The sequence below is a fragment of the Polistes dominula genome, unplaced genomic scaffold, assembly GCF_049000335.1.
Source record: "Polistes dominula isolate Pdom_NZ unplaced genomic scaffold, Pdom_raw_medaka contig_26, whole genome shotgun sequence".
In the NCBI taxonomy this organism is placed as follows: domain Eukaryota; kingdom Metazoa; phylum Arthropoda; class Insecta; order Hymenoptera; family Vespidae; genus Polistes; species Polistes dominula.
The window spans coordinates 243243-265594 of NW_028300939.1; the positions used below are offsets into that span (position 1 = coordinate 243243).

General features: G+C 30.9%; 2 protein-coding genes and 1 long non-coding RNA gene across 10 annotated transcripts; 1 reads left to right on the plus strand and 2 right to left on the minus strand.

The window, feature by feature from the left end:
* Window positions 1-1050: 1050 nt before the first annotated feature.
* On the plus strand, window positions 1051-5725 carry LOC149032837 (uncharacterized). The gene is made up of 2 exons (XR_016176302.1): window positions 1051-1534; window positions 1631-5725. It is a non-coding gene; the product is annotated as an uncharacterized LOC149032837 (long non-coding RNA).
* LOC107073393 (fidgetin-like protein 1) lies at window positions 3671-14909 on the minus strand. 8 transcript variants are annotated; one of them, XR_016176298.1, is made up of 7 exons: window positions 14643-14904; window positions 14154-14556; window positions 12920-14072; window positions 11051-11972; window positions 10742-10846; window positions 10120-10219; window positions 3671-10033 (listed from the first exon to the last, which is right to left on the minus strand). XR_016176298.1 is itself a non-coding variant. In XM_089171625.1 (5 exons), exons 1-5 carry the CDS (start codon window positions 14798-14800, stop codon window positions 11851-11853), a joined length of 1710 nt encoding a protein of 569 aa, XP_089027751.1. In that variant the 5' UTR covers window positions 14801-14909; the 3' UTR covers window positions 10958-11850. The 8 variants fall into 8 exon arrangements, 4 of the variants coding, with proteins under 4 accessions (XP_089027749.1, XP_089027751.1, XP_089027752.1 ...); XR_016176299.1 differs by lacking the exons at window positions 3671-10033; window positions 10120-10219 and adding an exon at window positions 10541-10585; XR_016176300.1 differs by lacking the exons at window positions 3671-10033; window positions 10120-10219; window positions 10742-10846 and having other exon boundaries at window positions 10958-11325; window positions 11394-11972.
* Window positions 14910-15382: 473 nt separating this feature from the next.
* On the minus strand, window positions 15383-22101 carry LOC107073394 (DNA polymerase alpha catalytic subunit). The gene is given in 22 exon segments (XM_089171627.1): window positions 15383-15838; window positions 15937-16012; window positions 16093-16341; window positions 16422-16591; window positions 16710-16826; window positions 16829-16883; window positions 16986-17247; window positions 17325-17530; window positions 17609-17748; window positions 17844-18084; window positions 18163-18338; window positions 18423-18560; window positions 18641-18824; window positions 18917-19033; window positions 19123-19391; window positions 19465-19681; window positions 19784-20143; window positions 20242-20670; window positions 20747-21068; window positions 21159-21468; window positions 21537-21737; window positions 21880-22101. Coding segments are annotated over 22 exon segments (4533 nt in total). The 5' UTR covers window positions 21896-22101; the 3' UTR covers window positions 15383-15560.
* Window positions 22102-22352: the final 251 nt, after the last annotated feature.

Genomic DNA, 22352 nt, shown 5'->3' on the forward strand with positions numbered 1-22352 from the left:
TTTTGTGCAAAACGACAAAGATCTCTTAATGTCTACATTGTCTTTATTCTATTCATTATTTTTAGAATATTTTTAAGTATTGTGTACATTTATTAGAAAAATAGAAATGATTTTTAATTTATTTAATAAATAAATTATCATATGTAGTTTGACCAGCGTGGTCATGAGGAAGGTCAGATTCTGTCCGTGTAAGAAGCAGTGATGACCCTTTTCTTGTTCAAAAAAATGAATTAGCCAATCACAGCCAAGCTTTCGTCCGAATTCTTCAGTTTCATGGCGTCTTTCGTGGAGAACACATCGGAGTGTCATCGTCCCGTTAAGATCAGGTAATTAATAGATATTTTGTAAGGTTAACACCTTTCTATTATAATATGTAAAGGATATAAGGATCAATTTTGATTTTTTGAGTATATTTTGACAATTTTTATGCTTCTATATCGTATTTTTAATCATTCGAAATTTGTTTTTATTATAGGTAGAAAGAAAATCTACTGCGCATCATTTTCGCGCATGCAGTATTTTCGCGCCAGTCTTATGCGCCTGTTTTATGCGCATCAATATGGCGAATCTTTCGAACTTTTTAATCAGTCATCTATATAATTGTTGCAGCGGATTTGGTTATCCCGTTAATTTCAGGTAATTGTTTCAATTAATATTTTAATGTACACCTTCCTGTTATATATTAAATGATATATAACGAATGTTATATATCAAATGCATACTACATGCATAATTTTTATGTGTTTTCATATTTTACTTTCTTTTAGCTTTCTTAACATGGGAAGAGTTATAACACGAATTCACTAATCTTTTAACCTTGTGGCAAGATTTTTTATCTTCTCCATATATGGCGAGGTGAGCATTATTTCTTTTAAATATAAGCATATAAGCATATAGAAATACTACAGAAAGAGTGAGAGAGAAGGAGTGAGAGAGAGAGAGAGAGAGGAAGAATAAGAAAACAATACACTCGACATATAGGTTATTATAAATGTGTATTTTTATTTCCAGGAATTTCTCGAGGAATTTTCTTCGTCGAATTTCCGACGACAAAACGTAAACAGTCTTCTATCTTTCGACGAGACAACATCAACGAAAATAAGGCGTATTAAATTATTTAATAATTTTATTTCTAACGTTATCGTTTTGATTTTAATAGTTTAAAAAGTTTTTCATTGCATAGAATGGTATTAAAACTGGTTTATTTTTTAGGTTACTCTTTATTGAGTTTGCTGATACAATTACTGTTTTATTTAGACAACTTTAAAGATTTTTAATTAATATTTATACTAACATTACATTTTTGGTATACTTTGATACAAAATTTTTATACTTTGTATTTACCATAGAATATTTAATCAAAAATATTCAATGGTTTTAATGTGTGCCCTGCCTTCAGAAATGATTTACAGGAAATATTGTAATATAGTCTTTAGTATGTTTCAGCTTTTCAGACTTTTTATTTAATTTTATTTTATACATCGTCATCCTAAGGGTAGGATACCCATCCTGCAGTCATCAACGAAGACTAAAAGTAAGTATATTTTACTATCAAACATTTCTATGATAATTTCAATTGATTTTTATTACAACAATGATATTAATTGTTCTTTTTCTTGTTATGTTTCAGAAAATCATTGCAATCGAGCGCGTAGGCAATGAGGTTCTCGTGTGTTGCATCGTGTTAAAATAAAATATAAAAAAGTCGACAAGTAGATTCAGTGTTGATCGTCGCATGTTAAAGTTTCGTTTGCTCGGTTAAGAAACTCGCAAGTTTCTTTTATTAAGTTTAAACGTGTGTTCATCGTCATCCAAAGGGTAGGAGACCCATCGTGCATTCATCAATGAAGAAAAAACGTAAGTCAATTTTTATATTAAACATTTTCTCAATAATTATAATAATTTTTATATAACAACGATTTATATTATTTTGTTTTTATTTGTGTTTCAGATCATCGTTGGAATGGTATTCACATTTTATTAATTAAATTCATTTAGAAATTCGTTTAACACTAGATTTGTTCACTATTGTTTTGTTCATTATTTTTTTAAAAATTTACAAACATTGTTTAAATGAAAAAGTGGGTAGAGAAGAGGAATTAATATTTATGTATATTTCATTACAGCAATTAAAATTACCATAAAATTTAAAAAAATATTCTACTGTAAAGTTAAATAAATTTAAATTTTCTCAAATTACAATTAATTTAAAATATTTCTATTTTATATATATGTAACAAAAAAGTTTGAAATGAATCAAATTTGTTCAGTCTATAAATCTAGTGTTAATTGAATTAATTGCATTTATTATTATATATGTTTTATAGTCATTATTTGTGCATTGTCATCATTATCCTAAGGATAGGAGACCCATTGTGCATTCATCAATAAAGATTTAAAGTGAGTATATTTTTGTATTAAATAATTCCTTAAAAATTTTAATGATTATCTGTAATAGTAATGATATTAATAGTATTGTTTTTTATTTCAGTTTCAGATTGCAATAGTGCGCGAAGCAATATGTGCAGTGTTTATGGTGGTATTATCAAACTGCGTGCAATGCAGTCTTTGAATTAGTGCAGTTTAGAATCAGTGATCGGGCGAGTAATAAATTAAAATCAAACGCGAATTAGAGTCAGTGTTGTTCGTCGTGTAATAAAATTTCGGTTTCGCGATAAGAAACTCATCTATAGTTTCTTATTTTCGTTCATACCGCGTTTTTAGATTCACGCGAGGTGCATCACCATGGTGCAATAGAGCTGCATCTCCTTGGAATGCATTGTAAGTATTCATTTTTATTTACATTTTATTCTATTTTATTTTATATGATTTTGGATAATATTCTAGATAACTTATCGTATTGTTTTATTTTATTTTACAGATATAACCATGGATTCTCTTCCTTTGAAAGATGTTGGATGAATTCTTTGATGGATCTTCGATGGATCTTCTTCAATGGCAAATCGAATATCGTCTTCCATGGTCAGACTACAATACTTGCTGCGAAGTAGGAGTGTTTTGGAGCCATCGCAGAACTTCTTAAACCGTGAGTTTTTATTTAAAGTCCCTCCAGTGCTCAATCATGCCGAGGATGAAAGGTCCAAATCGGCACGAGTTACTGGTTGTAATTATTTAAATAAATTATTGACGAGCACATGAGTAATTCCTTTTTAGGAGTTACTCATGAAAATTGTATATTTTATTGTATGTTTTATTATTAGTTCAGGATAGGTTTTCTTGTCTCATCGGTTAAATTCATTTAATTCATAATGCAATTAATAAATGCACTCTCTTTTTTATAACGTTTATAAAAGCATGTAATAAATGTCTTACATGCATTGCTTCGTACATAGTTTATCTAATCGAAATTAATTTTGATATATCAATACTTTGATATTTTAAATAAGTGAGCAAGAAGACAAACTTATTCGCGACGGATAGACTTTGGCAGTTAAGTGGTGGCTCAAAGCCCAGTTCTTTCATTAGAACAGCCAACTTAATGAAAGGAGTCGTCCGAGGTTTGCAAAAAATATCCATCATTATTGTAGAGTCTTTTAATACAACCTTACCTCGAAGCTATAATTGTTTCATATGGGGTAACTTTTTTTTTTCATTCGCTTGTTTAAGTCATTATTCACCAAATGACTTGTAGAGTCCTTAGTCGCTTAGATGAATTTTTATACAAATGTATTTATGTGTTTATGTCTTAATCATATTTTTTAGATCAGGATTTTCAGCTTCTAATATACTAATCTCCCGTTTCTCCCCCCATACTTTCTGCGTTCTCATCTATGTGTGTGCCCAGGTGTTACACGTATGGGTGAGAAACAGTTAGCGTGGGTTTAGTTTTAGTTTTTTCCCCTATTGGCGGCTGTTATTGTGCTAGTGATTGCACGATGTACTTTACACCTGTGTGTGCGTATTAGGTAGTGTGTATTGTACATCGTTTCGCGATATTTTTTATTCATTTAATACATTATTAAATACTCAAAGCACTACTTCCTCATATCACGTTTTTGTGTATTCTTATATTTATATTAAATATTTCTAATTTGTTTGATAATCTCGTTTGCATAGTAGAGTTACTGCATTTATTTGTGGAAACTTTGATATACTTGTATATTACTAGTATGCATACATATATACTAGTGTATACTTGTATTTTTGCTTTAGTTTTTTATGCAATAATCATTAGCCTTGGCAGTCGATTACAGCAAAATACGTACGTATACCCATTAGCATATAAGTTTAGAAAACGTGGTTGAACTAGGGTGTCGGAGGTGCCCCGGGGCATGCTCTCTAGTTTAGGCTTTTGCACCCTGGTGGTATGTGTGAGAACCGTGGAGTGAGTGGGTGGGTATGTATGGTTTTTCTTAAAATGGGTAAAAATATGGGTAATAGGCAGGCAGGTAGCATACTTCTTTGAATGAATGTGAAAACTTTAATTTTAAGTAGGTAGGATCCAGGAAAGGCATTAGACTTCTTGCTTCCACTCCGGAGTGGAAATTCCGCCTCCTGGTTTATACAGAATTGTTACAAAATTTGATCATCTCATTCTATATTATGTTTGATTTGTTAATTTATTTTGTAACTATTCTGTGATCTTTATTATGTATCATGATTCAAAGGTATTTGCAACCATTTGAAAAATTTATTTCTACTTCGATTTTATTTCGAACGAAATAGAGTCGAATCAAATTCGCAAATTCTTTGATGCATTTGATACTTAGTTTTAAGTATTTCAGGATTAGCACTACGCACTATCGCGATTTCGTCTTACAGCTATAATTATTTGATATAATTAAATATAACAAAGTATTGCAAGATAATGCATTACATTTATTGCATTTTCTATTTCAATTCGATCTTATTACTCTATGTTAAAAGTGCGAAGTGTTATTAGGTCATCGAGGGAAATTATTATCTGCTTGGACATTCGATTAAATGTTCTCGTGTATGGTCAATGAACTTCAAGTTCATTGATGGTCCACGAGCTAGAAAAGTGTACGCGAAATGTAAATTAATTTCTTAATATAATTGAGAATTAGAATCATAACAAAATAAAAGTTTATTTGCAAAAATAGTATGAAAGATCTTATCTTGCTCGCACGTAGGAAATGTCCAAATGCAGTTTTCATGGAATGAAGAAAGAAGAGGCTTAATGCCGAAGAGGCCCCCACTTAATTGTGGCTCAAGAGGGCAACTACAGGCTATTGAGTTATTTTCAAAGGTTCAACAGCAAGTTCGAACCTTTAGAGAATGGCTCTCTAGTCATATTTTATATTTTATTGTTTTACTTTTTTGCTCGTCATTAATTTCTAGTTGTAATTGGAGATGATGGACCATTCCATCTCCTTGGGACACTAAATATGTGTCTATATCGTCAAAAAGATGCATATGTGTTTAGGTAGTTCGAGTCAAAATACTTAAACTCCCTTTTTATTACATTTTTAAACCTAATTATCGTCTTTTTAATATTAAAGTAATCTACCTTTTTTTTTTCTTTAAGATTTTTCACTTTGATCGCAATTGAATTATTAAATTTGTAATTTTTTCTTTTCTATATAGAAACATATTTATTTTTTTGCTAACTAAATATTTCTACTTTTACTTTTTTATTTTTTTTATTTTTCGTAAATGTAAAATCACGCGTTTAAATTCAATTTTATTGTAACTTCAAATAGAAATTTGATAAAAATAAATAGAGAATTCAATTTGAAAAGTGCATCTGCGAATTGGACGATTCATATGTCAGGCTATTGTATCTCACTTGATTCTATAATTAATATAGTTTTCTTTTTGTTACAGGTGATCATCGTTGGATTTAACAACAAACCTTTGGGATCTTTTTCTATTTGAATTCCTGAAATTGTTTCATTTTTTAATATATGTATAATGGCATTTCTGAAGGCACACACATAATTTTTTTCACTATGTATGAAATATATATATTTAAAAGTCCATAATAAATATAACATTGAATATATGCATATGTATATATATATTTGTAGATCTGTAGAGAATATGTAAAGGGCTAACGCACCATGACACTCCCGCAGAGAACTCTCTAAATAATTTTAATAATAATAGGGATTTAAGTATTAAGTTCAGGCCCCAAAATCGACGCGTTTTTTACATCCTATCTAAAGAATCCCTACACTTGTATGCATATATATATTTATGTGCGTGTATGTGTATCTCCCGGACGTGTAACCCTTTAACACCACGAGAATAGCAACGATACGAGGGGACAAAAAGAGAGTTTGTTGAGTCTTCTTCGATCGTGGGAACGAGATCGTGGTTTGCCAAGCAAAAGAAGAAAAAAAGGCAAAAAATTTATACAAAAATAAAGATACGATCGATGTTTGAATTCTTCTTTACCGCTTTTCAACGTCGTTACGTACCGATTAAAGATTATTACAAATTTTCTATTTCAAACGAGAAATTAACTGAGAAAAAAATATCTCCAACGTGTTACACACCGTACTATATAATTAAATGTATTATTATTTACTTATTGAAAAATGTGAATCAATAATTCGTAAAGTATATAGCAGTTATAATATTTAGGCCAATCTTATAATCCACTTAGGATACTTTGAAACTAAGGAATGTTGAACGTCGGGGCGACCGCCCGTCGTGTACACATCGCACTTCGAAATGAAATCAAAATAATAATATACAAAAGAGAAAAAAGCAAAAGATTCTTATAATTTAGAAATGGAAAATCGTGATCGTTAACGACCAAACGTTGCGATATCTCTCTTTCTCTTTATTTATTTCTTTAAAATGAAAGCAGATGCAGGAGGATGATAAGAGGTCGTAGACACTGGATCCGCTTAGCGAGAAAAGGGAAACCACACACCCCTGTCATATATCGTGTGTTGCAAAAAAGAAAGAATAATAAAAAAGTAAAAAAGATAAATATAAAGATAAAGAGAGATGGAGATAAAGGAAAAAGCGCGTGGCCGCGAGAAAATAATTCGTCCCAATTGAAGCGGCCAGTTAGTACAATTATCGTTGACGGTGTATACGCTCCCTCGCGTTACTTGATAGCGTAATTAGTGTCGTCTAGCCGGTTGGCGTGTGAAACACGCGGCGGTAAACGCGAGCAATCGTATTAATCGTTAACTATCTTGTACGAGAGAGCGGCACGCCGCGTGCAACCTTTACTCTCTTTCTTTTCTTTTTCTTCTTCTTCTTCTTCTTATCTTCTTCTTCTTCTTCTTCTTCTTCTTATAAGTTTCTTACTCTTTCCTCTTATTCGCCATTACTATCGTTGCCATCGTCGTCTTCGTCGTCGTCGTCGTCGTCGTCGTCGTCGTCGTCGTCGTCGTCGTCGTCGTCGTCGTTGTGGCAGCATAATAGTGACAATCGTAAAGTTAAAGCCGCGTCCAATTAATTTCTACTCTCCTGTAGCCCTTCTTACCTTCAACTTCTATCTCTATCTCTCTCTCATTCTTTTCTATTTCTTTCTCGTTTTCTTTCCATACTCTTTCAAGTGAGAAAGAAAACGCTCGAATCACCCTCTTCTTCTTCTTTTTTATTTTTGTTTTTTATTCTTCTTCTTCTTCTCTGTGCCGACTCCGCAAACGCGTGGAAATTAATTCGACGACGTGCGAGCCAAGTCGAAGGTGCGACACACTCGAGACCAGCCGATACTTCGAAGAAATTTATTGTACTGCCGGATCGTGAGCTCGCAGTAACATAGAGCGTTGTTTGTCTTTTCTCTTTCTCTTTCTTTATTTATCTATCTTTCTCCACGCCAATGAAATTTTTTCCTCAGCCTAGTTATCTATTTTTATCATAAAAATGACTTTTCTTTAGTTATATTTTTTTTGAATAAACCGCATTATATAATCTGAAAAAAAAAAACATTAAATTAAATCAAGAAAATAAAAAGCAAAAAAAAATGTCATTAGAAACATCCGGCTGCATTGACCGTGACACGATATCAACCTCGCCGATCAAATTCGTCCTTGCTTATTCGTCGTATTACGTTCTTGGTCTGCGAGTGGAATTAAACGAGCGGCAAATACTAACTCAATGGGCTCTTTCGTAACTGCGAAATCGGATAACTTCGACCTATTTGCAGGTAGAAAGGACTAAATCTATAATACCTTGACACGCATAACTTTTTGAACGAAACTAACGACCTAGAAAAAAAGAAAAATTTATACATATATATATATATAAAAATATTAAAAATTTATAACTGAATTAGCTTTAGAAACGAAATATTGAAAATAAGAAAGCAAAATAGAGACTAAACTGTAGGTATACATATTCGAAACTAGGATCCGCGTTGATCCTTTTCTCTTGATAAAAAAAGAAAAACAAAAAGAAGAAAAAAGAGAAAAAGTTAGAGAGAGAAAGGATTGACTCTACGTGATATCTAACGGTACAATATAAAGTATATATACGTCGCGGTAACGTGACAGGAGATTCAATAAGGATACGATATGCCCAACGACGTCCAATAACTCAGGCTCTCGTTACAATGCGATCCTAACAATTACAAATAACCCTCGCACTGGCGTTCGCACGGTCGTTGATCGACGACGATATCCTCCTCGATCGTCTTGAGTCGCTTAGTCGTTCACAAAAGGTCCTTCCTTCCTGGTAAATAATCGTTTCGTGGAAGTCGTTCGCGATCCTGAAGCTCGTGTTGCGTTGTTGTTGTTAGCAGTTGAACGAACGGTTTCGAATCTATAAGATATGGAAGGGGATGAAATAATATAATAATAATAAAATAATAAAAAGAAATAGAACTTAATATAAAATACATAGGCGGACGTAAAATGCATCCGCGTACGACTGTAAGCGGAACAACTAAACGAAGATGAGGGTGACGATGAAATGGCGAAGAATCGAAAGACGATCGAACGGAGAAGCTCGTGTAATGGGCCATCGACTCCGTATTTTTCGTCGATTATAACCCAATCAATAAGCCAAGCCGCGAAAGTAGTGGTGGACGAGAAGGCTAATATGGAGCCGGGATTGCAGCTGGCCGTACAGTTTGCGCAATGCAGGATGCACTAATATGGTTTCGCGAGCTCCGATAGAAAGCGAGATACATACGTTATGAGCCCGTCGTCGCTTATTTTGCATACGCGTTGTGTACGCGCCAAGAGCAAAAATCTTTCTTATATTATATAAAGAAAGAGAAAGAGAGAGAGAATGTGTTTCGGGTCAACGGGCGTAGTTATTTTCACGCAACTTTTTCCTTTGTTTCTTTTTTCCTTTTTTTTATTTTTTAATCCGATATATTAAACTCTTACGATTCCCCGTTATATCTCGATATATAAAAGTTCTTATAATAATCTAACGAACAAACAATGTATAATATATCGCTCATTGTTGAAAAAATTTTGTGTCAGATATAAAGGAAGAAAAATAAAGCTATACAAAAACTACTTTCCTTCCAATTCAATCCTTCCCTTTTGTAAATACATTTTCATTTACCAGTTAAGACAAACATAAACACACGACTCGACAGTTATTAAACACGACGAAATAGTCATTCTCCGAGAAAGTGGTCGAACGTTGTAACAGCGATTTATTTCCTTCTCCGATTAATTTGCGCTAGACGTTTCGAAGGACGAAAAATGAATTTCCATTAGAAGACATAGAAGTGAGAGTTAGTCGTATCGTCTCGTCTCGTCTCGTCTCATCTCATCTCATCCGTGTAATTACACCTGTCGCGAGAAACGATGAAAGAAAAGGTCGTCGTCGGTGTTGCGACAAAGTGACAACGGGAAACGTCGAAGATGACGACGAAGACGACGACGAAGACGACGACGATGGCACGATGCCTTCCTTCCACTTGGACGCTTTCGTTCAAGTCAACGGCCCTAAACTATAGGCGGAAGGGGCGGAAACGTCGAGCTGCACATAAATAAGTGCCTGGAAACCACAATGCCTTCTCAGAGACGTCGCGTGTGGGCAGACGAAGCGGTACAGACGCCTCTCTCTCTCTTTCTTTCTTTTTTTCTTTCTTTCTTTCTTTCTTTCTCTTTCTCTCATCTTCGACCTGAAAATCAATGTGAAACAATTTGACCGAAGACCTTTCGCGTGACATACCGTAAATCTCTAGTACGTCGAAGAAATCATTTTTACCTGAGGTATTCTTTTCTTCTTCTTTTTCTTCTTCTTTTTCTTCTTCTTCTCTCGCAATTCTGATCTACGTTTGGACTCGTGTTCGAAAATAAGAGACAAACTAGAAAATATATAAGTTTATGTTTATGTGTATACTTATTATATACATTATGTATAAAATAAGAAAACTTTTTCAATTTATTATTATCCTATGTAAAAAAAAAAAAGAAAAAACTAATATGTATCACGCGTGATGGTTTCTAATATAGAATTCAAGTTGGTTATATTTTCTTTATTTATTATTTTATTCCTTTATTTTTCTCTTTCTTTTTCACACTCGATCGAACATGTGAACGTATTTATACTTGAAATATTAAACTCGATGTCGTTTTAACACGCGTGCCATGTCGAATACCGGTATTCCAACGACGATTATTCCCTGTACTCGTAGGATCGTAAACGCTCTCACTCTCACCCAAGAGAAACGCTGAGGATATCGCTCGGTGATTAAACGATCATCGAATTACAGAGTTATGGAAGCAAGCACCAAGACGATTATAAGATTGACGATTGTAATAGAAATTCTCGGATGGGAGACTCGTTAAAAGCAAAAGCCTTATTTCTTTCGTGGAAACGACCTTACCTTTTACTTCCTGTATCCTTTTAGTAACACTACTCTTTTACATCCTTGAAAATTATTCTTCGTTTAAATTGCAACGCGTATGATGTTCAACCATGATGAGAATTTCTAAGAAAATCATATATAAATAGATTAAATAGACGATATATACTGAATCGAATAATTTTATTCTTATTTTTTTAGATTATTGAAAAAGTTGAATAATCCTAATCAGATAAATAGCAAATAAAAAGATTTATTTACGAAGAAATAATAATATATCTTTTTAAAATAGTTTAAAAATCATGTAAAATTTACGATTTTTCCAAGTACCTAAATATAATATAATGCATACATCTCTCTCTCTCTCGCTCTCTTAATAATTACGTTAATACTCAATAAATTTCTCTTCTTATTTCTACCATAAAAGTCGAAGCTCTTTTTAGAAAGCTATGTTACAGAAGCGTGATGGTTGCTATCATTTAACCAAGAACGCTTCATTCATACTTTTACGGGCCATTTACGGTCGCTTTACGTCGGCGTATCGGTCTTATCAGCACTTCTGTACCGCCTACGATTTAAAATGTGCCTCCTCGACGATGCTAGAACTAGTTGAAGAAAAAGAAGAAAAGATAGTGCACCGCAGGAAGTATATACTCGTATATTTACTTACTACCTGCAGCGAACAAACTCATCTCTAAACTCATACTATTCTCGATGAGAATTTAATAACGATCATCTTTGAAATCGATCCATTGCCACATCCTTCTCTAACGATAATGTTTTATACGGACTCCCCTAGACGATTCTTAGTACGTTGTTATTAGATCATAAATGCCATTCACAACTAAGCTTTACAATTGATCTTTAAACAACAATTAGAAATGTAATTAGGAGCTACTGTAAAGTTAACAACGATGGAAAAATATAAATGATGAAATACCCATGTATTTAACACGTTGAATGCAACGCTAATTTTATATTCCCCGTTCGTAGCATTAACACAAATTTATTAATATGCGTTACATATTATGTTGAAATATTATTTACAACAAATAAGTTAAAGTTTATTATCATGTGCAACGCGCATTTTTATCTTACTGCGGGGAGATGACCGGTGACCACCGTGGCATTCAACGTTTTAAATATATATAAATAAAAAATATAATGTAATATAAACAAATCTTTTTTACGAAGTAGATATAAAATTTCTTTTTATTATCCTTATAAACATTCGGAGAGTCTACTGCTTCATCTGTAAATAAAGAAAATGTATATTAAATAACACGCAGTTAAGTTACAAATATTACATATATATCATGTTGATAAGATTTCTAATTTTATGTTAATTTCTGATTTTATGCCAAGTATTAAAACGTTGATAAGATTAATGAAATATACTGGAGGATTATTAAAAGTAAAAGTCTACTGTTAATTTGAAATAAATCATAGAAAAGGAATGGAAGAGTGAGGGAAAAGATCTTTTTCAAATACTCGCAGATTATCGATATCTGCCAGATGTTCTCCGAGACTCTTCTTCCTTCTTATATTGAAAAACTAAACTCCGTTATTTGCCTTTAACCTGAGAAAGCTATGATTTTTGTTAAAACAAAGTCATTAATATCGATGATCGACAGACTAAAAGATTGGTTGTGTGTGTGTGTGTGTGTGGGAAAGAACTTTACCATTAATCAAATATAAATTTCACGCAAACGAAGGAATAAATCGAATGATGATGATGATGATGATAATGATGATACTGTTCGTTTTAAGTCGTACAGCTCTCAAGTCCCGCGAACATTCAAGATTTATCCATAAGCTTTTTTACATCTTCTATGAAACATCGTAAAATCGTGTGGCCGACCCATTAACGTTTTACGATCACTTCTACGTATGGTAGAGGGTTTCTCCTCTCGATGACTCTTTTCGTGGAATCCTTGCAATGTTAACTGAACGTTCGCGATAAAGTATGTCGAACATGAAAAGAAAAACGAAACTATTATATTTTGTTTTCTTTCTTTTTTCTCGACGAAGTAGCTTCAAACTTATTTAACATAATTAAATCAACTTTTACGATATTTTCAATTCAATTCATTGAAATGATTTGTAATTGTATAATTATTTTTATTACAAAATAAAATCAGATTATAAATTTTGTGTACAAGTTAAAAAATTTGTGTATCTTTTGTTATTATGTCTTACCGTTCTGTAAAGAACCAGTACCATATGTGCGATCCCAATTAACATAAATAGCTAAATCTGATTGAGAAACACTAGGACGAACATTTTGTAGAGCTTCTTGAAAATCCTGAAGTGTTACTGGTGCTATCTCATCAGACGGTATTTCTTGTAACAAATTATACGGAATACATCTGATTGGTCCCATACTAGCTTCCGTACATAAAGTTTTCATATCGGCACCTGAATAACCGTCTGCTTGTTGAGCAACATCAGTAATATCTTCTTCTGTTACATTGTGTTTTACCGATGATAATAAATTGCGTATAATTTGTTTTCGTGCTTGCAACTCTGGTAATGGAATATAGAGCCTTTTAACAAGACGACGACGCGCTGCTTCATCTAATTCTTGTGGTCTATTAGTTGCACCTACGATTAAAATGCGATCATCTTCTGAAGTTGCTGCTCCATCCAGTTGTACTAAAAATTCAGTTTTAAGTCTTCTCGAACTCTCATGCTCGGTCTCTGATCTTTGAGAAAGCAAAGAGTCTATTTCATCTATAAAAACAACTGAAGGTTGATTAACTCTAGCAACAGCAAATAATGCTCTAACCATTTTTTCTCCTTCCCCTATCCACTTGGAGGTCAAGGAGCTCGCAGATATAGAAAAAAATGTTGATTTACTTTGCACTGCGATACACCTTCCAATCAATGTTTTTCCTGTACCAGGTGGTCCAAATAATAAAATTCCTCTTGGTGGCCTACGTAGACCGGTGAAAATGTCAGGCCTCAACATAGGAAATACAATGACTTCTTGAATCATTTTCTTAGCATATTCAAGTCCTGCTATGTCATCCCAAGAAACTGATGTTCGTAAATCCATGATTTCATTTTTTATTAACTCTATCAACTTCGGATCAATGTTTTTCAACCTTTCATCTTCTACATCTGCTGAATCACTTTCATTTTCTATTTTATTATTTTGATACTGCATTACTTTATTTTCCTCACGTTTAAAAGGACACACAAATGGAGATTTAACTGAAGATTTACCACCTAATGTCTTCTTTTGTGCTGGCTGCCTATTCTTTGAATTTTGTTGAATATTCAATTCATCTCTGGCAGTTTTGAATAAAGAAAGCCCATTTTTTAAACCTGCTAATTCCTTCTTATTACACTAATAAAACAACAAACAAAACAAAAATTATATTTCAATAAATTTGTATTAATATTTGTATAAATCATTTGTATAACTTACTTCTATGGGTTTGCTTTGATTACATGTGGAACTTTTATTGACAAGAGCAATTTTATTATCATTTGCTTTAATTGTTTCAAATTGAGGAGGACGTCTTTGGATACTACATTTTCTTTTTCTTGTATCTTGTGTCTTCCACATATCAACAATATCTTTAATATATCCATCATTAATTATCTTTTCTTTGCATGCTAAAGTATTTTCATCTTGACATGGTAAACATTCTATCAAATCAATTGCTGTTTGTACATCGTTTAATCCTGATTTCCATTGTGAAGGATCATTAACACTTTCAACAATGTTTTCTTCAATTGAATTCCAATAATCCCCGCTCTTTTCTATTTGATGTTGACATTCTTTTAGGCCTTTTTCTAAAAGACACATCGCAACATCCTCAAAACCTCTGTAATTTACTAATTGTTCAAGTAATGTGATAAATTAAGAAATAAAGAACAGAGAGATATATATATTTAAAGAATATATACTTACGATCTTTTTGCTGCTAAATATTTCATACCAAGGCAACGACGTTCAACGTTCAAAATTTTAAATGGATCTTCATCTGATTTAGAAAATTTTAATTCTTGATAAGCTGCTAAAAAATTATTATATTCTTTAGTATTTTCCTTTGTATTACTACAAGCCATAATTTTAATAATAAGTAATAAATATAATTTAAGTTATTTTATAATTTCTACTATTATATGGTTAATCAAATTCAAGAAATATATAGATGACGATGCCTTATGCTTTTTTCGGTAACTGTGGCTACATCTAGCAGTGGACATAAAATTACGAAAGCATTAACCGGGCTATTTAAAATAAGAATATATTTGAATTGACGCGCCAAGAAATAGGTGGTCGACCACGTGATCACGTCTCGTATGTTGTTCTTTTTTTTTTTTTTTTTTTTGGTATTTGTGGCTACATCTAGCGGTGAACATACGATCTAAAAAAGTATTAGATCACGTGATCAAGTGCAGTATTCTGTTTTTTGGTATCTGTGGCTACATCTGGCGGTTAATACGCAAACTTCGAAAGCATTACGTGTGTGTATATTTTGAAATAAGAATATTTTTCAATTTAAATGTCCAAATTGTGGGCCGAAAAATTTCTAGAAAAATAACAAAGTATAGTAGTTTCACTACTATACTTTCCATTTCATGGATACAGTTTTATTGAGGACAGTACTAGCTGTAGGAGAGAATTTCAAGAAAATGCTGTAAACATTTATTCATTAGTTGAAATGGATATAAATTTTAATAATTTTTCTTTCTAATAAATAACAAGTATTTATATATAATAAAATATTATTTTCAACGCTAATATTTTATTAAAAGATATTATCGAAGTATAAAAAATATAATATATTTATACATAATAAAAAATGCATCAATTAAATTTGTTTTAAGTGTTCGTTGAAAGTGTTTTGTTACTTAAATTGAATGTAAGCTCATCACCTGATTCATCCGTCATTGAATTGTTCAAATTATATGCTTCCTCGAAAATGTTTTCATCTGTTTCAATAAATTTATCGGATAATTGACAATTGTTTAAAGTCTGCCTTGAAAATATTGCACTTAAATCTATAACTGAATATGCACTGGCATATAAGAATTTATCAACCGTCTCTCTTAAAGTATCATATGCTGATATTATTTCTCGAGAATAACTGTTTAGTATAGCTAAAAATGAAAAAAAAGAAAAAAACATTAATTAAATACATACATTGTTAATTAGAAAAATGAAATGAAATGAATTGTTTGTTGTGAGTTGTACTTACACTTGTATTGAGGTTGATTTATATCAAAAATATGATGATAGTAAGAAATTTGATTGTACAGTTGAATATCTGAGTACTAAACCAAATAAATAATTTGTAGTATTTATATCATTGTCTTAAATGAAATATTGAAGAAAAATAAATGATAATACTTACAACTTTATGCATAAAAGCATCTGTGCATTTAGGACATTTAGGATACTTTCCCTGAAAAGATAATGGTATTTTTCTAGTTCTGTATGAACAAAGAGGATTTTCACACTCTATCCAACATTCATAATAAGTATCTATAAAAGATCTCAAAGCAAGTTGTATAGTGTTTTGTATGGCTTTATAATATTTCCATGGAGGCATTGTACATTCTGGATTAGAACACCTGCTTAATGATAGACGATCACCTTCAGCCTGTGTGAACATATAGTTTAATAATTATACTAAAACTTAATTGTCTCTTTACAGTAAGTAAATTATTTTTCTTTACTCACAAATGAAGATATAACACCATTTATTGTGATTTCAGCTTCACATTTATCATTTATACAATTAAACTTGAAAGGTAGGCAGTATTTAAATTTATCTTCATTTATTGAAATGGGTGCTCTAAGGTTGTCTTCTTCGCTGACTGTTGCTTTCGACTTATAAACGTTTTCTAAACCTATTTATAATAATAACAACGAAATGTTATATAAAGATAAATCATTTCAAACATTATATAGTTTAAAAGTTATAACATAATTTGCAAAACTGTATAGATGAGGAAAATTGATAAGTACCTAAATTCCTGGCTAATAATACATCATCTATTCCTTCTATTGGTTCACAAATTCTTAATACAACTGGAAGTATTTGATTCATCAAATAATAATTAATATCAATTTTTAAATTATCCTTTTTTTGAATTCATCAATATGATAAGCTCTTTCTGTGGCCGACTTATCTGTTCCATCCTAAAATAAAATAATATTGTTATATTAGATATATATAACTAGAGATTTAAAATGAAATAAACGAAATAATTGTTATATATAATATATAATGTGAATAAATACCTCGCATATAATATAAGATATAGTGTCACCAACTTTCCACATTCTACCACCATCCTTGTTTAATCTCAATGCAACCGAAACATGAGCCTGTTTTCTATCAGGATATTCATGAGGATTTTTGGAAAGTTGTTTAGTAACAATTAATGAAGATAAAGGCACTTTATTTTCTCGAACATTTTTGGAAACATTTTGTAAAATAGTAAAAATTTCTTCTACTCGTGTGTCGTTGGTTTGCTCGGAAAATAGTTGATTCAAAATTTTCCTACAAATGTATATCTACATTTATCATGTAATAAATGATTGAAACAACAAATGAAAATATGCATTTAATATACATACTTTCCAGTTTCACAGGCTAACTGACACCAATCTCTTCTAACAATATCCAAACCTTTGTGTTCTTGAGTTAGTTGTATTTTTCCATTTGGTAATTTAACCATAGTAACAGCAGCATATTTCTTCTTTTGTAAAAGTAATAAATAACGAAATACACCGTCAATATCTAATTCTACTTTTTTATATAACTTGTTAACCTCTTGTTTTATCTGTTAGATAAATATATACAATGAAATAAAAACTACAAAATACACATTAGAAAAATATCAAATTAGTTGATATTATACCTTTTTTCCAATAGAAAAAACTTCATCATAATCAAGAATATTAGTTTTTATCATTATAGAATCAGTATCGCCATAAATAACATCATAATTTAATTTTTCCACCATACGTTTTGTATCTTGCAATATTTCTCTACCCTTTGCTACAAACAACAAATCTTACGTTGAAAAATCTTATATGCTTTTTAATAGTGATAATAATACCTTACTTTTATTTGGACTTACTTTGATTACTTACATGTTATTAGAGCAGCTAATCCTTTAGCATAAAATCTACAATGTGTTGCACCTAAACATCCATACATAGAATTTGCAGTGAGTTTCAAAGCCATTTGTCGTATATTATATTGCATTTTTAACTCTGAAGAAATATTCGGTCTTTTCATTAATTTTTTTATTTCAACTCTACTCTCCACGAGTTTACGAATTTCTGTAGGAACGATGCCTGGTTCTAAACTCGAATCTGGTATTTCTAAATCCTACAAACACACATATTATATAAACAACTATATGCTGCATATTAAAATATATCTATTTGAAAAGCCCTATATATTGACCTCATAATCAGCGTATGCTGCACCTGGTACCGTGGTAAAACATAAATTGTACTCTTGTATTATACTGGGGTATAAAGAGTTAAAATCCATTAATAAAATCAACGTATCATAAAACCCTTTTTGTGCAGTTAAGACTAAACCACCCGCATAAGCTGCTTTTTTCTTTCTAGGATTATCTACGTATAAAGAAATATATTAATGCATATGCACATATGCATGCTCCAATGATTTATTAACTTTTTTATTATCACACAACTTACCACCCTCGGTGGTATCTTTTTTTATTTTTCCTTGCAATTTATCTGGTGTTATGTAATTTTTTAAATGGAAAGCATGTAATAAAAGATATTCATTTCTTTCTGCTCGGCCAGCTGACAGTGTTCTTGATAAAATATTACCTGTACACAAATCATGAAATATAAATATATAATTGATATTGAACAAAATCAACGTTTATATATATATATTATATTTATACCAGCTATAGACGTAATTTGCAATGCAAGTGGTAATATATCAAGTTCAAATGTTATAGACAAAATATAGGATGCTTCCATTAATGTACGTTTTATGAGATTTTCCAGTTTTTCTACCGTTGTATAAAACAAAGGACATTCTCCAGGTTTTAATTCTTTGTATTCATTTTCATTTTGTTTTAATACCTAATAACATAAAACCATAAAACAAGACTTGATCAGTTAATTAAATAATATTAATTTAATAAATAATCTAACACAATATATAAATCACTTACTGCTATGCAAAGAGATTGCAAATCATAACTCCTGACTTTTAAATTTAATTCTTTGGCTGAAATTTGTATATCACAAAGAGAACGACCAGCGAATGCTTGACCCGTATTAATTTTTCCCTAGAAAAGAACATTTATTTGATGATAAGCTTATATTTTATAATTGTCTTTTTTAATGCCAATCTTTTCATGCAAATAATCTCACTCACTTTAATAATAGGATGAGTACTACGTCTTAATTTTCCAATTCTACTCCAGTTTGATACTCGAAGATTAAAAATTCTATGCAACAAAACATCCAATTGAAATCCACAATCATAACCAATGCATAAATCTGGATCTACATTTTCTATTATTTTAAGTACTTCTTCGAGTAGATCATGTTCATTATCACATTTTATTATTGTGGTATATTTTATTTTTGATAGTACTCCTTGGGCTTGTCTTGGCCATAGAATATCTCGCGGTTTAGTTATAACTATATTAAACAAATTAAAACATTTCTTTATATTGAAATATATTTATAACATATTAAGTACGGGGAAACTTACCACAAAAACTTTGTTCAAATAAATTTGGTTGTTTAGGCCGTTCCTTGTCAATATTATATTTACGACGAAGAAGAATTCCAACCATTACAACTTCATTTTGTTGCGATTTGGCATGTGTGGATACACGAACGTTTAACGTTGCTATTGTCATTGGAGGTATTGATAAGTTTTGAGATTCTGAACTAACAGAAATATTTTCCATTTTCATGCATGTAACCTATTAATTAGAAACACTCGTAATATTAAATGGATTAATAAAAATGTCGTCGAGACGAATAAACGAATAAACGAATTAATAACTTGTATTGAAGAAACATACATTCAATTTACACCAACTTGATTTTACTCCTGTAGGAATTGCACATTTGATATCCAACCAGCAAGGACCTTTGATATTTCTTTCTATAAGTAGAAGCTCTAAACTTCTAACTGTTGTTCCAAAAACTTTTTCTATAGCAGGCCCTGAATATCCTGAGTCAATAAGTGGATAATATGTAGAATATCTAACTTCTAAGTAGTCTGAAAATTTCGGTACATCTTCTTGCTCAAAAGCATAATACTTTGAAACTTGACTAGATTTGAATTCTTTAATTCCTACTTTATTAGCAAATTCATTGAACTCTTGATACACATCATGCATGGTAGTTTGTTTTTGTTCAGAATCGGAAGAATTTTTTATCTGAAATTTAGAAAATGATTCTTTCATAATTGTGATTTATTATTAAAAATGTCTTCATTTGACTATTTTTAAAGGTATGCAAGAAAACATTTACTTACGTATTCTCGAGGTAAAAGATAAATCCTTCTTGGAATATTTTTCACTGTAAGACAGCAAGAACAATATGTTTTGGTAGATGGAATATAAACTTTTCCAAATAAGTATACGGTGCCTGGCTGTTTATAAAAATCTTCATATGCATCCCACCAATAAAAACGAAATATTTCTTCCCCAGCTGAATTTTTAATAAATGGTATAGACACATCTGAATTCTCTGCAGTAACTTCAACATTTGTTGTTTGCATTCCAAAATCATCGTTCCATATTTCATTAAAAATTTCCTGATTTTCCTCCAATATATCAGCATCTTTGCAGAGTGTTGGAGATTTAATCTTAGTATGATTCTCAGCTTTTGAAGTCGTTGGCACTGATTCTTTCAAATGTTCACTTTCGTTTAAACTTGAATTTTCAAAATCTATTTCAGACAACTAATTCACAAAAATAATAACATAAGTATTTTGATGCATTTGTTTATACAAAATATTAAATAAAATAAAAACTCACATCTCCGACATATGCACTAATATCTAAACTTCCATCTTCAATTATTTGAGTGCCCGATACTTCATTCGTATTAGTAGTTTTTTCTATGCTTACAGGCTGAGATTCATCGCTGACATCGTTAGTAATTTCTTGACTTGTACTTTGAACACATACACCACCATTATTTGATGGTGTCTTAATACTTGGTGATTTGTTTTTACAATCGTTTTTGTTTAATGTATCAAAAAGTGGTTCATCATCGCTACTAGGAGTGTCAATGGTTAAAAGCATATCGTTGTTGTCACCTGTTGTTACTTTTTTCTTTTTCTCTGCATCTTGATTGCTACTAATAATATCAACATAAAATCCCATCAAATACACACACACACACATTGTATGTTAAAATAAATTTGACTAAACTTTAATTACTTACTTTTTATTTAAATGATATGTTTTGCAAAATTTATTTGTATTAATTTTCATATCAGGTACTTTTTTGCAATCTTCTTTTTTAAGTTCGCTCATTAAATCTCCTAAAATATCATCATCAACAAAAGTATTTTTACTTTTTTGATTAGAAGGCATTTGCATAAGCATATCTTGAATACTCCTTTTGCTTTTAGTAACATTCTTTTTCTTCTTTCTGGGTCCTGAAACACTATGTTTCATTGCAGTCTGAATACTGCTATCATCTAAATCATCATCGAAGACTTCTCTACCATCTTCTATGTAACCACTTCCACCTATAAATTGAAATATAATAATATCATGTTCTCTACGTACTAAAATCATATACTACAAGACTAATTACCATCATCAACAATCCAATCATCATTTTGGCGTTTAAGAACAGTCTTAGTATATTCCTGTTCATCGACTTCTTCATAAACATTTTCCAATTCATCAATTTCATATTTGTTCTTACTTCCTTTCAATTGCTTCAACTTTTGTAATGCTAAGAGACATGCACTTTTTCCAGGTTTTTCCCTTCTAGCTCTACCAGAAGGGGATTCTAATTATAACAAAGAAAATAATTAAAACAAATATATATATATATATATACATATATATCATTGCCATTGTTTTTAATTCATTTTAATCTTAATATAGAAACAATTTTATTTATAGATATTTATATGTTTAATATGATTTACCTTGAGCCTCGCTCATTATTTACTTTGTCAATATTTAATTTTCAACAAACAATTATTATATAAAAAAACAATATCACATTCTTTGAATATAACATAGAAATGAAGAAAATCGTAAAAAATAAACGATAAATGGACATCCAACAAACTTATAACATCTTGGCGGGAAATACTTTTATATTGTTTTTTAATTGTTTCTTTATTGAGTTCCATATGTTCCATGAATTAATCATTTGTAGTAGATAAGACATCTAACAAGAAAATAAGAAAATGAAGCACAAGTGCCCTCTGTAAATGTTCACATGAAATACTATTCTATAATTCGATAATTTGTCCAAATTAATTTGAATTAATAATAATTCAAATTAAATATATATACATATATATATATCATTAATTACTATCATTTAAAAATAAATATCTATATGCAATTATTAATTAAATATTACAAAATAAACTAAAGAAGAAAGTTATCG

Coding starts and splice junctions, on each gene's coding strand:
- LOC107073393 (XM_089171623.1), bottom strand. CDS start 14,800: ATGGCTTGTAGTAATACAAAGGAAAATACTAAAGAATATAATAATTTT. Junction 14,557..14,642: donor TATTTAGCAGCAAAAAGATC/GTAAGTATATAT, acceptor AGTAAATTACAG/AGGTTTTGAGGATGTTGCGA. Junction 11,973..12,919: donor TACTGGTTCTTTACAGAACG/GTAAGACATAAT, acceptor CTTTATTTACAG/ATGAAGCAGTAGACTCTCCG.